Source organism: Mytilus californianus, unplaced genomic scaffold (genome assembly GCF_021869535.1).
Source record: "Mytilus californianus isolate M0D057914Y unplaced genomic scaffold, xbMytCali1.0.p SCAF_12, whole genome shotgun sequence".
Taxonomy (NCBI): domain Eukaryota; kingdom Metazoa; phylum Mollusca; class Bivalvia; order Mytilida; family Mytilidae; genus Mytilus; species Mytilus californianus.
Window position 1 is genome coordinate 44943602 of NW_026262604.1, and position 14746 is coordinate 44958347.

General features: G+C 33.2%; 1 protein-coding gene across 1 annotated transcript; it reads left to right on the top strand.

Annotated features, from left to right (window-relative positions):
- Nucleotides 1–202: 202 nt before the first annotated feature.
- On the top strand, nucleotides 203–12167 carry LOC127721880 (uncharacterized). Its single transcript, XM_052228700.1, has 5 exons — nucleotides 203–358; nucleotides 4123–4180; nucleotides 6383–6561; nucleotides 7853–7930; nucleotides 11227–12167. Exons 2-5 carry the CDS (start codon nucleotides 4171–4173, stop codon nucleotides 11926–11928), a joined length of 969 nt encoding a protein of 322 aa, XP_052084660.1. The 5' UTR covers nucleotides 203–358; nucleotides 4123–4170; the 3' UTR covers nucleotides 11929–12167.
- Nucleotides 12168–14746: the final 2579 nt, after the last annotated feature.

Below are 14746 nucleotides of genomic sequence, written 5' to 3' on the forward strand. Positions count from 1 at the left end.
GTGCAACGAAACTAAATAATAGTTAAATATTTTCTATACAGGTATAATGCTTATCATATAAGTAAAGTAATTAAGAGTTTGACACAAATATTTATTGTGATTCGTGGTGTTAAAAATGACGTCATTTCGATCTACAATACATGTAAATAGTCTTATATTTTGACTTATGTATATTCAATATATACATGTATATTATGAACATTAAAGATCAATACATGGACGCTTTTTCAATCAATACAATTACCCATCATGGAAACCAGAAAACAAGAACGGGTCATTTAAAGGTTTACATTTCTACACACTTATGCATTATTACTGACATATTCAAATTAAATGTTGGATTTAACCTTAGTTTTAGGTGAGTTAATAAATCCTATATTTCTGTACTTTAAGAATGAAAAATTATAATAATAATATTCAGAGTAAATACTGTAATGACAATTGTATGTTGTTTAATAGATATGATCAGTGCTAAATGAAACAGCTTCAAAGGATATAATATATAAATGTATATTCAGTGTTGTATGCGTCAACTTTGGTGGAGTTTCTGTCTTATTTTATTATTGTACGATGTATATTACCTAGTATGTATACAAAGTATGTACTAGACAAATATGTGATATTTTAATTACACTGTACACATAAATTATGATGATGATTATTATTATTATTTTTCTATTTATTATGTATACTGGATATGCATTCTTTCTTCTTCGTCGTGAACATGCATGAAATATTTGCCACTGACCGACAAGCAACCATCAATCAATCAATCATATTGCCTTAGTTGAATTTTAAGACATCTATATATAGTAGTATGAAGACGACACATTTAATACCACTTGGTTGATTGATTGATTGAGCCTGAAAGTTTAAAAGAGATGTTTTAAGAAAGTCAGGTAGGCACTTAAGTGTGTAATAGAATTATACATGGAATACAATAATAATAAGCACAGTAATAGTTGAAAATAAAACAAAATGTGCGTATTACAGAATATTAAGAGAAATGGCACAAGTGGCTACTGGTATAAGTAAAGAGATCGTCCATATATATCTTGGAATTGATGAAAATTTTAGAAGAAGTCAAACTCCATCCGAAAAGAAAATACATGTGCGCATACATTTAAATGTTACTAAATTTGAGTTGTCTCAATAAGAATGATTGGCATTTATTCAACATGTAGGTCTCAAAAATAATAAAGCACAAGGTACGACATCCTATATATTGGAGTCCGACTTTATTTTAAATGTTGTTTGTTTTTTTCTCAGCCGTTGCGCTGTATGTTTCTTTCCAACGCAACCTAATGACATGAGTTCATTAAATTGAGAAGATAAGAAATTTTATTAATTTTGACGCCATCAAAAACACAATAATACAAAAATACAAAAAAAAAAAAAAAAAAAAAAAAATCATAAAAAGACTGATCCCCTATTTATTCTTTAATAGTACATTTTGATAATTGCCATAAATCTTTATTTGAAGTTTAAGCTCGAAAAAAGGGGTCATAATTGGCCTTTTCGGAAAAAAAAATAAAAAAAAATATTCGATGATCTCCACGGCGTTTTTCGTGATTGAAAAACATAAATCATTTTCTTGACCCTTTACCCAATTACCTCAGGTCATTGTCAATAACTGATTGTATACATTGTGCATTATGACGCGAGGGGCGATATCTATTTGCGCCAACAATGAATCCATTTGCGCCACAACTGTTTTCTCCAATGCTTCTTCTGCGTCACTTCATTTTGTAAACTATAGGTTTCATTTGCGATGCCTGTACCAAGTCAGGAATATGACAGTTTTTTTTCCCATTAGTTTGATGTGTTTGAGCTTCTGATTTTGCCATTTAATAAGGGACTTTCCGTTTTTGAATTTTCCTCAGACTTCGGTATTTTGGTTATTTTACTTTTTGCGCCAATAAAACATTCACACAATTGCGTCAATTTTATCAATTTTTAGTTTTACTTATATATATCTTCTAAATCATTTTAGAAGGTCACTCAGATAACATATCAGTTGCTTTTCGTTTGCACTCTGTTCACAAAATCTGTCTTTCTTGTTTCTGAGTATTATTTTCATGTATATGGTCTGATGCCCAACTCAAAATAACAGTACAATATTCATCTGCAAATAGCCTAGCACAACACGACCTAACTGCTCATCATCTATCTAATTTCTCCATTTTTCTTGATAAATGCATGATGGAATTTGTGATCTTCTACAACGATGATAGGTTTCCCTTTATCATACTTTATTTCTTTAACAATATATCAGACATCTTTACATGTGAAAAACTATTCTATTACTGGAAAATGTATTTATTAGTGAGTTTTCTTTCTATACAAATCCTTGGTAACATGTATGATATAGGTAAACAAACATACAGGTAAATGTGGCGCAATTTGATTACATTTATTGGCACAATTAATACCATCAGAAAAATAAAGAGTGGCGCAATTGATACCTTTTCAAAACTGTAATTGGCGCAAATTGATTCTGGCCGACCGGAGCAAATAACAATGATAAAAATGTATTTTTTTTCGGCAACATCATTTCTACATATAAAAAAAAAAACAACAGAAGGCATAGAACTGATCCTCCGGGGACACAAGCTTTAACATTGCATATGTCTTAGACAATCGGCTAACCGCGGGTGACTCCGCTTCTCTCCATCTATCTGTTAGATGTAGGTACGGAATCAGCAGAGTTGTGGCGAATAAGGGCTAAGGAGGATTGATTGATATTCACCATTTAATAATTCAATTTTGGATGTAACGCGTCTTCTGATTGGCTGACGTTGTTTTGTTTATTAGCTCATAGATATAATTTTGTCATGTGACCGTGACGTCATCAACGTTTTTTTCATGGTTTACTCCGGTTTAAAATGGAATTTAGGATTAAATTATAAGAAATGACTAATATTTTTGCTGTCTATTCGAAATAACATAAAAAATGTGGTGCACACTTTTAAATAACCAGCTACGCGTGTTATTCAGTGTGCACCACATTTTTGATGTTATTTCTTCATAGACAGAAAAAATATTACAGTCATTCCTTAAATAAAAAAAAAAAGGATATGAGTTATCCATCCATGACACGAAATCAGTTTATGCACAGCAAAATACACAAAAAGTAAAGGAACAGCGCTTTTATTGCTGTTTTTCATTTCAAAGTCACAGTGAGGCCTTTAACACGGGGCAAAAAACTCTCACCTCACTGCAAGTTTAAGACGGCACCTAGCACCTGTTTAGGTAGAATGCTTTTCAAAGTTTCGTCACGCCACAACTGTGACATGAAGAACATAGTCATGAAGTAATATCAATAAAATAAATTTGTCAAAGAAATCAAACATGTACTGTCATAATTTAGCCCGACAATTACACCGAAGCGTGCAAAAAACAATACAAACATTTAAACAACTACGGGGCACACCGAGATATATGTTAGATAACTTGGCAGGAAATAACGTCTGCTTTGGGTAAATAATTCGGATAAACTATGTAAGATGTAAAACCAACAATTCGGGCCCGGTCAAAAACGTTCATATCGGTAAGTAATACATATTTGTCTTCTTTTCACTTCGAATAGTTATTGAAACAATTTAACAGATTTACATCCATGCCATTTACTTTCATTTTATGCAGCAGATAAGTATGCCAGACATTATCAAATGCTTTTGAGAAAGCACAATAAAACCAATCAACAAATTTCCATTTTTTCTGGTGCATTTAACCTTTGATTTTAGAAATAGACGAATATGATCTCCTATTTCAATTTGATTTAATTTTTGATGTATTCCAAATAAAGATTGAACACATATTCTATAGTGAGTTAAGTCCTTGAGCCTTTATTTGTTACACAAATTGTTATGGAAAGTTTGAAAAACACAGTACGGCTCTCTGGGATAATGTCATGTAAGCTCAATTCGCACAATTTGTGTTTCTAGATAATATTTCTTAAGGTCGAGTTGATTTTCTATGAAAGCTGTGTGAGCTGCAATTTCCGACTTCTTGTGGCAAAATAAATGTCACCCTTTGAAAGAACATGACAAGAATATTTGATATTGCATTTGACTTTCTAATATCTAGATGTATAAATATCGTTTATATATCTAACTGCAGGGTAATAGAAGAAAACCACAGAGCTGAGAAAAAGAGCACAGCACAAAAATGGTAACAGGTACATGTATAATATTTCGCCTATATGTGCGTACCAAATTGATGTTGTATCCTACCTTGGTTTGCTTCACCATTCGAGGTTGAAGGGTGGATTCAAAATAAAGCAAGAGTCGCTATGGTGCAATAATTGTCGCTAAAGTGTGATTGGTGTTACCTTTGTAGTCGGCTTCCTTTAATGCGATAGTCTACCTGCTTTATCTGCTTTGTTGAATCGTGCGGTGATCTATAGAAAAGAAGGAAACGTGGTATGGTTTCCAATGAGACAAGTATCCGTCATAGTGAAAATGACGTGGATTCTAGTAACTTTAGGTCACAGTACTACTTTCAACAATAAGCAAAACCCGTACAGTTTATAAATAGATAGTTATGGAATCCCCAAAACGACAAAAAGTGAAACAAATCCAATCGGAAAAAACCAACAGTACTATTTATGACAAAAAATAAACATATTGAACAAATATGACAGACAGCTACCAACGACAACTACTCGAATACAGTTGAAAAGTATATCTCAGGCAAAGTTGGCCCTAGATGTTTGTAAGCGCTTTTAAGTCATATAGCTCCTCATCTACTCAATTAGTTATAAATCCGGTACCATGACATTATTTGGGTTTAGCGTTCCTAATGGAGGTAAATATCGATAATCATTCGGAATCACCGCATCTTTAGATTGTCAGCTTTCTAAGAAAATTACCCTATAACACAATAAAACCAGAAACAGTATCTTCGGGACGCTATTTTGACTCAGTCAGATAAAACTGTATGAGGGTCTTTATGGGGTTTCCAGGAAAAGAAAATATAGGGGAAATTTTGAGAAAATGGACAAACATTAAAAACTAAAGAGAATATTGAGTTGCTAAAATATAAATAATAGAGAATAATAGGGAAATATACAGAAAAGAGAATAAAGAAAAATTCAAAATACATGTACATCAAAATTCTGAAAAAATGAGGTCCCCTCGCCTCAGAGCGATATTATAGTTTACGATATTTTTAATACAGTTGAGAGCTACATCATTTGAGTAAAAAGCAGATATTAAAATAAGAAGATGTGTTATGATTGCCAATAAGACAACTCTCCACCAGTGACCAAATGACGCAGAAGTAAGCACCTGTAAATCATTTTACGGCCTTCAACAATGAGCAAAAAACCATACCGCACAGAAAGCAATAAAAGGCACCAAGATGACAAATGTAAAACATTTCTAACTAGAAATCAACCGGCCTAATGTATATACAATACAATAAACGAAAGCAGTTATGATATACAAACGGTACAAACGACTATCACTGAGTTATATTCAGAGCTAAAAAATCAGTTCCAACCCACGTTGGCTCCTGACTTTTGGACAGTCACATACAGAATGTGGCGGCATTAAACATATTTATAGCAGGCTTCCAATTCTCCCTTTACTGGGACAGTGGTACTACATCATAACAAAAGAACAAACTATACAAAAAAAAAAAAAAAAAACAAAAAACAAAAAACAAAATTAATATGATAAACGACAACCACTCAGTTGCATGCTTCTGACTTGGGACAGGCACATATAGAATGAGGCGGTGTCAAACGTGATTTTAGGCGCCCAGTCCTCCACCTAACCAACCGGGACAGTTGTGTAACGGCAAAAAAAAAAACCCAAACCATTAAAAAACAGCAGAAAAGGTCTTTACGCATCGGATCAACACAAAACAAACAACAACAAAAAAAACAAGTAACAAACGCACAAAAAAAAAACCAAGTAACGAACAAATAAAAGACACAAAGTACAGATTGGAGAGATAAAACATGACATTGCGCAATGCCAAAATATAGGTATCGAAAAAATGTAGGACAGTGAAATTTCAAAGATGTTTAGCAATAATATACTAGTTGGGTTTTAATTTATTCATAATAGCATCAACATTTATATCGATAAAACAATATTCAAAGACCCAATTACATTGTTAAATTGGTAACCTTTTAAAATAAGTTTATTTAAAGGATCAAAAAGTTTACCCGGAACATATTTAATTTACGGGCACGATAAACAACATCAAATTAAAACACAGGGGTTGTGATTATTTGTATTTGTAAGATATGTGTGTATATTTTTCATGGAATAAAACAGAACATTTGCTAATATAATCGCAAACAATTTACTAGTATTTGTAAAATGTACATTTGAAATAAAATTGAAAGTTATTTTCTATTTAATTTCAGCTGCGAATAAAGAGAAATCCGTCGATAGCCTTTGTTGTAGTTTTGCATTTTTTCTTGTATGCGCATGCATGTTTTTTGTACTGGGAGGAATTGGCATTCAATATTTTTCTAACGATGAGACATGGGATACTAGTAAATGGTACCAGTTGTACATCGGCGCCTTTGTTATAGCTCCAGTGGTAAGTGACATCGCATTCTACGTATTTAGTACAACACATCGGACATCCCGATCCAAAATCCGCGGAGGAATCTGAAACCTAAGGAGCAATTACATTAAAACTGATGGGTAGGTAAAATCTGAATCTTATTCCCACGGAGCATAATCCTATGGAGCGCAATAATTAATATATTTAGTCTGAAAGCCAATTGAATGCATTTATAACAGTAGTTTTTGTATGTCACACTAAATTCATGGCACATGTATCTGTCAACATTTGTTGTTTGCCTAGCATGAGGGGGGGGGGTGGTTCCTCCATTTCTGTATTCTTTAATTTAGAGGGCCATTTCTTACTTTTTGCCCATTATTCTCCATTCTTTATATTGTAGCACCTCATTATCCTCTATTCTTTATTTTTTTGGTCCATTTGTCTCTATTCTTTACATATTTTGCCCATTATTCTGTATTCTGTAAACCCCCATCCACACCCTCCAGCATCCGATGGTAAATATTTCATGCATATGCATTACATTAAAAAGTTTTGTATCCTAATGTAGCTGCGGAGGCATCATGTTGAATACAGGTTCACGTACTGATGTAAATGAAAAAATATAAATCAAATTTAATTAGCAAACATTAATTTTATAACTAAAAATTTGTCCTTTTTTTATATAATACAGTTTTATATCTTTACTATTGAAACTCATTATAAGAAATATGGCGCACTTATTCGAGACTTAATTTCAACTCTAACGATTCATTATTTTAGATTACTCAAGTCTAGTTTAATCTACACCAACGACAAAGTTTCCAATGTTTTAGGAGTTTGATTTATCGTTATAACATTAGCTGTGGAACTGATGTATGTTTTTAATCATGGATGGTAGACTTTTTTCATATTACCGACTTTTGACTCCGGATTGTATAATTTTTCAACAGGTTACATACTCTGTGTTGGGACATCCTGGTACTCGATCAAATAAGAGCAACCAAATTTAAATCAAACTTGCAATCGGTACAATTTTGGGGGAAAATTTACTTGTTTATGTTTAATGTAGACGACAAAATCAACGGAAAACAGTAAGCTTTCCCCTTAAAATGCACCGATTATATGTTTGATTTTACTTCTGTGGTTGCTCTTACTTGACCGAGTTAAAGGATGTCTTACCACTGACTAGGTAATCTGTCGAACAATATAAACTCCGGAATCAAAAGTCGGTAATACGAAAATAGTCTATTAATTAGATATAAGAAGATGTGGTATGAGTGCCAATGAGACAACTCCCCATTAAGATGATATTTTATTTTGTTAGGCGCTGTTAAATTCTCTATGGGCATGCATCACTGTAACCAAAGTGAGGGAAAACAAACAGAAAGAGATTGATGATTCAGTAAGTTATCATTAATGTATACATATACAAACAAACTAAAACTAAAAGGAGAAATAAAATTGAGAATGGAAATGGAAATGCCAAAGAGACAACAACCCGACCAAAGAGCAGAAAACAGCCCAAGGCCACCAATGGGTTTTCAACACAGCGGGAAAATGACGCACCCGGAGGCGGGCTTCAGCTGGTCCCTAAACAAAAATGTATATTAATTCAGTGATAATCAATAATGGTCGTCACAATAAACTCCGAAACATATAAATGAACTAAAATAATAAAAAAAAAAACATACAAGACTAACAAAGTCTAGAGGCTGCTGACTTGGGACAGACGCACACATGCGGCGGGGTTTTGTGAGATTTTAACCCTCCCCTATACCTCTAAAAGGAGAAAGTTTACCAAGAACAGTTATCTGATTCCGGAAATTCCGAAATAAGTACAGTTCTTTAATCTTTTCAATATTATGTTAGTTCTATGATTGATAATTGAATATAACAACATTATGTGAACAGCTTAGAACAGAAATGCTAGTTGTGATGTTGCTCTGATGTCATAAATGTTAGAATTGACATGACATGACTATTTTTCACATTTCTTTGCAAAATAAGATATGAGCGATTGAATTGAAAAGACCAATACGTTGCCTTATTATTCCTTCACTTTTGATAAAATAAAAAATACCATTCTATGCAACACACTGCCTCGAGTGGTTCCCGCAGTAGCATGCTCGCCTCAAATGCCGGAGTTCCGAACTGTGGCCGAGTCGGTCAAAAGACTTGGAAATTGGTATTTGCTAATTCTCCGCTTAGCACACAGTATTTAGGAGTAAAAGACAGGTCAAACCGCCGGAGTCTGAATAATGTGGCCGGGTAGGTTGTTATGTCTGCCTGAGGACCACTACCAAGTGAACTAGAACGTTAAAAATCTGGCTTAGTGTATCGGTCTAGTACAAAGCAGTCTCCGTATCCATATCACATTAACACGTTCTAAAATAAAATTGAGAATGGAAATGGGGAATGTGTCAAAGAGACAACAATCCGACCAAAGAGCAGAAAACAGCACAAGGCCACCAATGGGTCTTCAACACAGCGAGAAAATTCCGCACATATGCATTTACTTTTCCACTGGACGTTAAACGGTCATTAATCACCATGATATGTCATAATTAGTTTCTGAATATTGTACATAAATTTACCTTCACCAGGAAAGCTTAGACTCAAACATCTGACAGCCAGGTATGTATAAGACCTAAAAACGTTCAATAATCAAACATCTGACAGCCAAGTAAGTGTAAGACCTAAACACGTTCAATAATCAAACATCTGATAGCCAAGTATGTATAAGACCTAAACACATTCAATAATCAAACATCTGATAGCCGAGTATGTATAAGACCTAAACACGTTCAATAATCAAACATCTGACAGCCAAGTATGTTTAAGACCTAAACACGTTCAATAATCAAACATCTGATAGCCAAGTAAGTATAAGACCTAAACATGTTCAATAATCAAACATTTGACAGTCAAGTATGCATAAGACCTAACACGTTCAATAATCAATCATCTGATAGCTAAGTATGTATAAGACCTAAACACGTTAAAATAATCAAACATCTGACAGCCAAGTATGTATAAAACCTAAACACGTTCAATAATCAAACATCTGACAGCCAAGTATGTATAAAACCTAAACACGTTCAATAATCAAACATCTGACAGCCAAGTATGTATAAAACCTAAACACGTTCAATAATCAAACATCTGACAACCAAGTAGGTTTAAGACCTAAACACGTTCAATAATCAAACATCTGACAGTCAAGTATGTTTAAGACCTAAAGAGTTCAATAATCAAACATCTGACAGCCAAGTATGTTTAAGACCTAAACACGTTCAATAATCAAACATCTGATAGCCAAGTATGTATAAGACCTAAACACGTTCAATAATCAAACATCTGACAGCCAAGTATGTATAAAACCTAAACACGTTCAATAATCAAACATCTGACAACCAAGTAGGTTTAAGACCTAAACACGTTCAATAATCAAACATCTGACAGTCAAGTATGTATAAGACCTAAACAGTTCAATAATCAAACATCTGACAGCCAAGTATGTTTAAGACCTAAACACGTTCAATGATCAAACATATGATAGCCAAGTATGTATAAGACCTAAACATGTTCAATAATCAGAACTCAACAGTAGTGTACGTACGTAGTTCAAATGTCAAAAATTTATTCAGATGATAATAACCAAGGTAAAAAACCGCATGAACTCCAAAAATTAAGCAATAACAGATGCATCGACACGGTAACCATCTCCTGCTATGCATTATTTTTACTGCTAGGCCTATAGATATTGAAAAGAACACGGAAGTATTTTGAATGGTTTTGACGACTGAATCTTTACACGTATAGGAAAAAGGAGATTTTAGATTAATACCAATGAGTCAATAACCTAAAGACACATAAGTATAAAAACAAACGACATCTATATCAATATTTGTATGATTCAAATTGATTTGACGTTGTCACTGAAAACAAAACGAACTGACCCTCATAATTTTATCGTTATACTATACATGTGTATGACCTGTACCAACATTTGGTGGTCCCAGTGAAAATATGGTGATCCTAGTATATTTTTAGAAAAAAAATGTGATATCATTTATTTTCATAGATATAGGTATAAAGATGATTAGGTCAATTCTCACAATAGTTATATAGTTCCATATCGAATATTGATATGTTCATTGTAATCACGGATCGAGCTATACTAAATACCATATGAAAAAAAAAATAAACCGCTAAACACTTTGAGATGGATATAAGGACCACGACTACACTCAAATTTGGCCACCTACATTTGTTTCTTGTTAGAGGGCCGACAGCACCGATATTGTTGGGTCGGATATCATAAACTGATATCATGAGATACAAATATTAGAGCTGATATCGATAGTCACTGTGACAAGTTTTAGGTTTAAACCCTAAGTTTAAACTAAATGCTACTAACGTTAATGTTAATGTTTTTGTTTTTATTTTCTGAATCGTTTTAATTGATTATTGTTATCTTTCTAAACAATGTGAGAACGACATATTCGGATCGGAACACTTAAAGTGGTATCTTATGTTTTTAATCAAACTCCGTACATTAATCGATCCCGTTTCGGAATATATTTACGTTACTACATAAGGGTAGAGCAGTATGCGGATCGCGGCTGGAACTGACATGGAGTTTGGTTATAACTTAGTTTATATTAGATTTACTTAATTCAATTTTGTTCATTTCAGATTGGATGCATATGGTTATTGCTTTTCTTAGCTGCTGCTGCATTTGTTGTCGGTGCAGTTTTCCTTGGTGGTTTTTCTGAACATTCAAGGGCTTTGCATGAATGTGAACGAAATGAAACGAAGGCTTTAATCACGACCAGTTTAGAAGATCACTGTAGTGATGCTACATACAAAGCGTTTTGCATTTGCTTCATTGTTGGTCTAGTCCTTTTTGGTTTAACTACTTTATGTAGTTGTTCATTCCGATCAAAAGAAAATGAGAAACTACATTCACGTTCACACCAGGTGGCGCCAAAGACGTCAGCACCGAAGGCAGTACCAGCCGTCAACAAGTCAGATAACAAAGGAAATCTAGAAAATGATCAACTTAAGACACAAAATCAGACTTTGACAGGAGAAAAAGAAAAACTTAACAAACAGTTGAAGGAAACAAAAAATCAGAACAATTCGCTCAAAGACCAGGTAACAGTGCTTCAAAAAGAACTAACGGAGATAAAAGAGTTAAATTTACAGCTTCAAATGCAGCTCACCAAGGCTAAAGAAACACCACAACGGTTAGATTCTGAAGATCTGTACAATAGGGAAAGCTATAATCAGCCGCCTCCATTAGCTTACACAAATATACCTTCAACAGCCTGGACAGTTGGTAGTCCCCCATCTGCTCCTCCGCCGGAATATAGTGAAGTACCAAATAAATATTGACACGTGTTGAAGTCAAGTAAATATTGACACGTGGAGTAGTCACTATAATATTGACAAGTGTTGTGGACAATAAGATATTGACACGTGTTGTAGTCCCTATATTATTGACAAGTGTTTTGGACAATAAAATATTGACACGTGTTGTAGCCGAGTTAATATTGACACGTGTTGTAGCCAGGTATATAATGACACGTTGTCATGTTTGTAGTGTTAAATTAAATTAAATATTCACACATGAACACCTACATTAATATTGATGTCATACATAATAAATGATTTTTAAGATTTAAAAAAATTAGATATATAAAAAGATTAATCTAAAGTTTAGCGACCTCAAATAAATACGCATCAAATATGTGTGATTTAAAAGCAAAAACAAATAACGTACCTTTTTTATATAATGTATTAATCTGTCGTACTTTATAATACAAATACATTGTATTTATTCTGATTCGCATGATTAGAAATTCAATGTACATGTATGAGGGGAAATGGTGTATAGTCTCTACCATATGGCAAAATTTGGGGTAATTTGCTAATTTGCATAGCGGCCATTTTGCCTTATCATGACGGCAGCCATTACAATAGGATTATATAAGCCCTTTTAATAAAAATGCCAATATGCAAATACCTATGTCGAATTAAACCATTGTGGTGACGTCAGCCTATTCATTTACCGTGGATTCTTTTTCTAGAATCAACGCTTCCTAAATCTGCCGCTGAAATTGACTCACCAAATTATATTCAATTGTTTCCTTTGTGTGCCTAATTTCATTAAGTTTGAATTGGCTAATTTGCTGATTTCTGTTCACAAATGGAATTAATTTAAAAACTTACCTTTAATTTTTGTAATTTTTATATGCCTTCACTGGGAATCGAACCCTTCCTTGAAATCTGTTATGTGTGACTGACATCAACACATCGACGAAACCTCTCGGCTACCAATGGGTTACACTATAGATGTCTATTTTATATATTTAAATGAACATCTGATATACATCGGTTCATCGGACACACAGGGCTTGTACCTTTATATAGACACAATAGGCAGTCGTATAGGATGAGTTGGTAGCCGCGAGGTTAGCATGGTTAAAATCAATGAGTAAAAGATAGGGATTTGTCGGTTAGGTTCGAATCCCTGTATTCTCTCTGTTGTTCCAATTCTTAAGTAATCCTGTTTTTTTTTCTAATTTTGCATGCTATAGTGGATATTTTTGTAATAATAGCGAGTTTTACAGTTTTTTTAATTATTATTGGCTATTTCACATGTTTGAAACAAAAATGATTACATTCTATTAGTCAATTTTTGTTTTATAAATATAGTATGATTTCATCTGTTTTACTACATAATTTTACAAAGGTTTGTTCGCAAATTACTATGCAAGAAAATCGTGATGTGCCTAGAGTGCTAGAAAAATTTCAATAACATACTTATTATATATACTTTATATATGCTTTTTGGTCGGGTTGTTGTCTCTTTGACACGTTCCCCATTTCCATTTTCAATTTTATTAAAAATAATTTCGAATATGTCTTATTTTGTATAAACAGATAATATTCATATGCCTGGTAATATAAAGATCTTTAAAGGTAGAAGTGTTATATTTGTATTTTGTTAACCAATTAATTGTGATCTGAAATTTATCAATGCATCGTTGGACACGATGACATGGTTATTTAAACTCACTTACAATACCTTCTAATTAAGAAAAGGCTTTAATTTTGAAAAGAAATTAACACAATAGTTTAAGTTATAGATACAATGGATAAGCGTAGATTCATGAAAAACAAACCATTCGCCCTCCGGGCTCATGGTTTCTTTTTCAAGAATCCACGCTTATCCATTGTATCTATATAACTGAACAATTTGTTCGCATATAGGTGAATTGTACATGTTTTTAGGCTTCTGTCCGTGTACAAATGGACATTGTCTACTCTGAAATCTTTCGGCCTTTTTAGTTTAAAAAATCGGAAGCGTAACCATTGTGTAATTGTTATATAAGATCAAATAAAATGACGTAAAATCGTAAAATAGCAAGATTCAAAACAGAAATACACATGCAAGAAGATATTGTTCATGATTTGTTCGCATATAGGGACACACCTTGTAGGTTGAATTTTAAAGTTAAATAACTTTTAACTTACCTGCTTTCTTAAGTTTTCGGCCAAATTCTTTTAAAAACTTGATGATTTCAACCTTCCCATTTCGTAATAAGTCAAATTTTAAGCATTTTCCCTTAGAATTACACAGCATTTTTGTAAATATCCGCCAAAGGAAGTTTTTAAAGATACATTAGTTTTAGATACATGACAAAAAAGGACTGGATTATCCGCAAATCTATAATAAATTATATTTTCAATCTTAAGCTAAGGGAAGTAATTTGATCAAAAGGGACAAGGTCACGTGGTGCAAATGATTTAAATAAAGTACCTTTGATTTTTGCCATATGACCTACCCAATCTCCAAAACATCGGTGACGTTGCTTTGCTTAACGTAGTTAACTAAGCTGGACGTCATCAAGGTTGTATAATTAGCCTTCTCCTAATCTTAAGGACAATTGATAATCTCATTGTTCGTAAACAGAAATGAAAATGACATTACGTCATTGATTATTTTCCATTGCTTAGTACGTTGTAAACCAATAACATCCTTGGTGTACGCTTTTGAAAATATTACACACAATTCATTTGATTCTTAAACGGCGAATTGACGTCATGGCACTAGATTATATAAAACAAATAACTGCCCTCGTTGGTCCAATATTGTTGTCCTGGGTAGACATTATTATTGAAAATACCACGTCTGTTCTTTGAGGTG

Bases quoted from the DNA above. Each gene is read 5' to 3' on its own strand.
- LOC127721880 (XM_052228700.1), top strand. The intron at 6,562-7,852 runs GTAAGTGACATC...TTATTTTGTTAG, and splicing joins CCTTTGTTATAGCTCCAGTG to GCGCTGTTAAATTCTCTATG. The intron at 7,931-11,226 runs GTAAGTTATCAT...TGTTCATTTCAG, and splicing joins AGAAAGAGATTGATGATTCA to ATTGGATGCATATGGTTATT.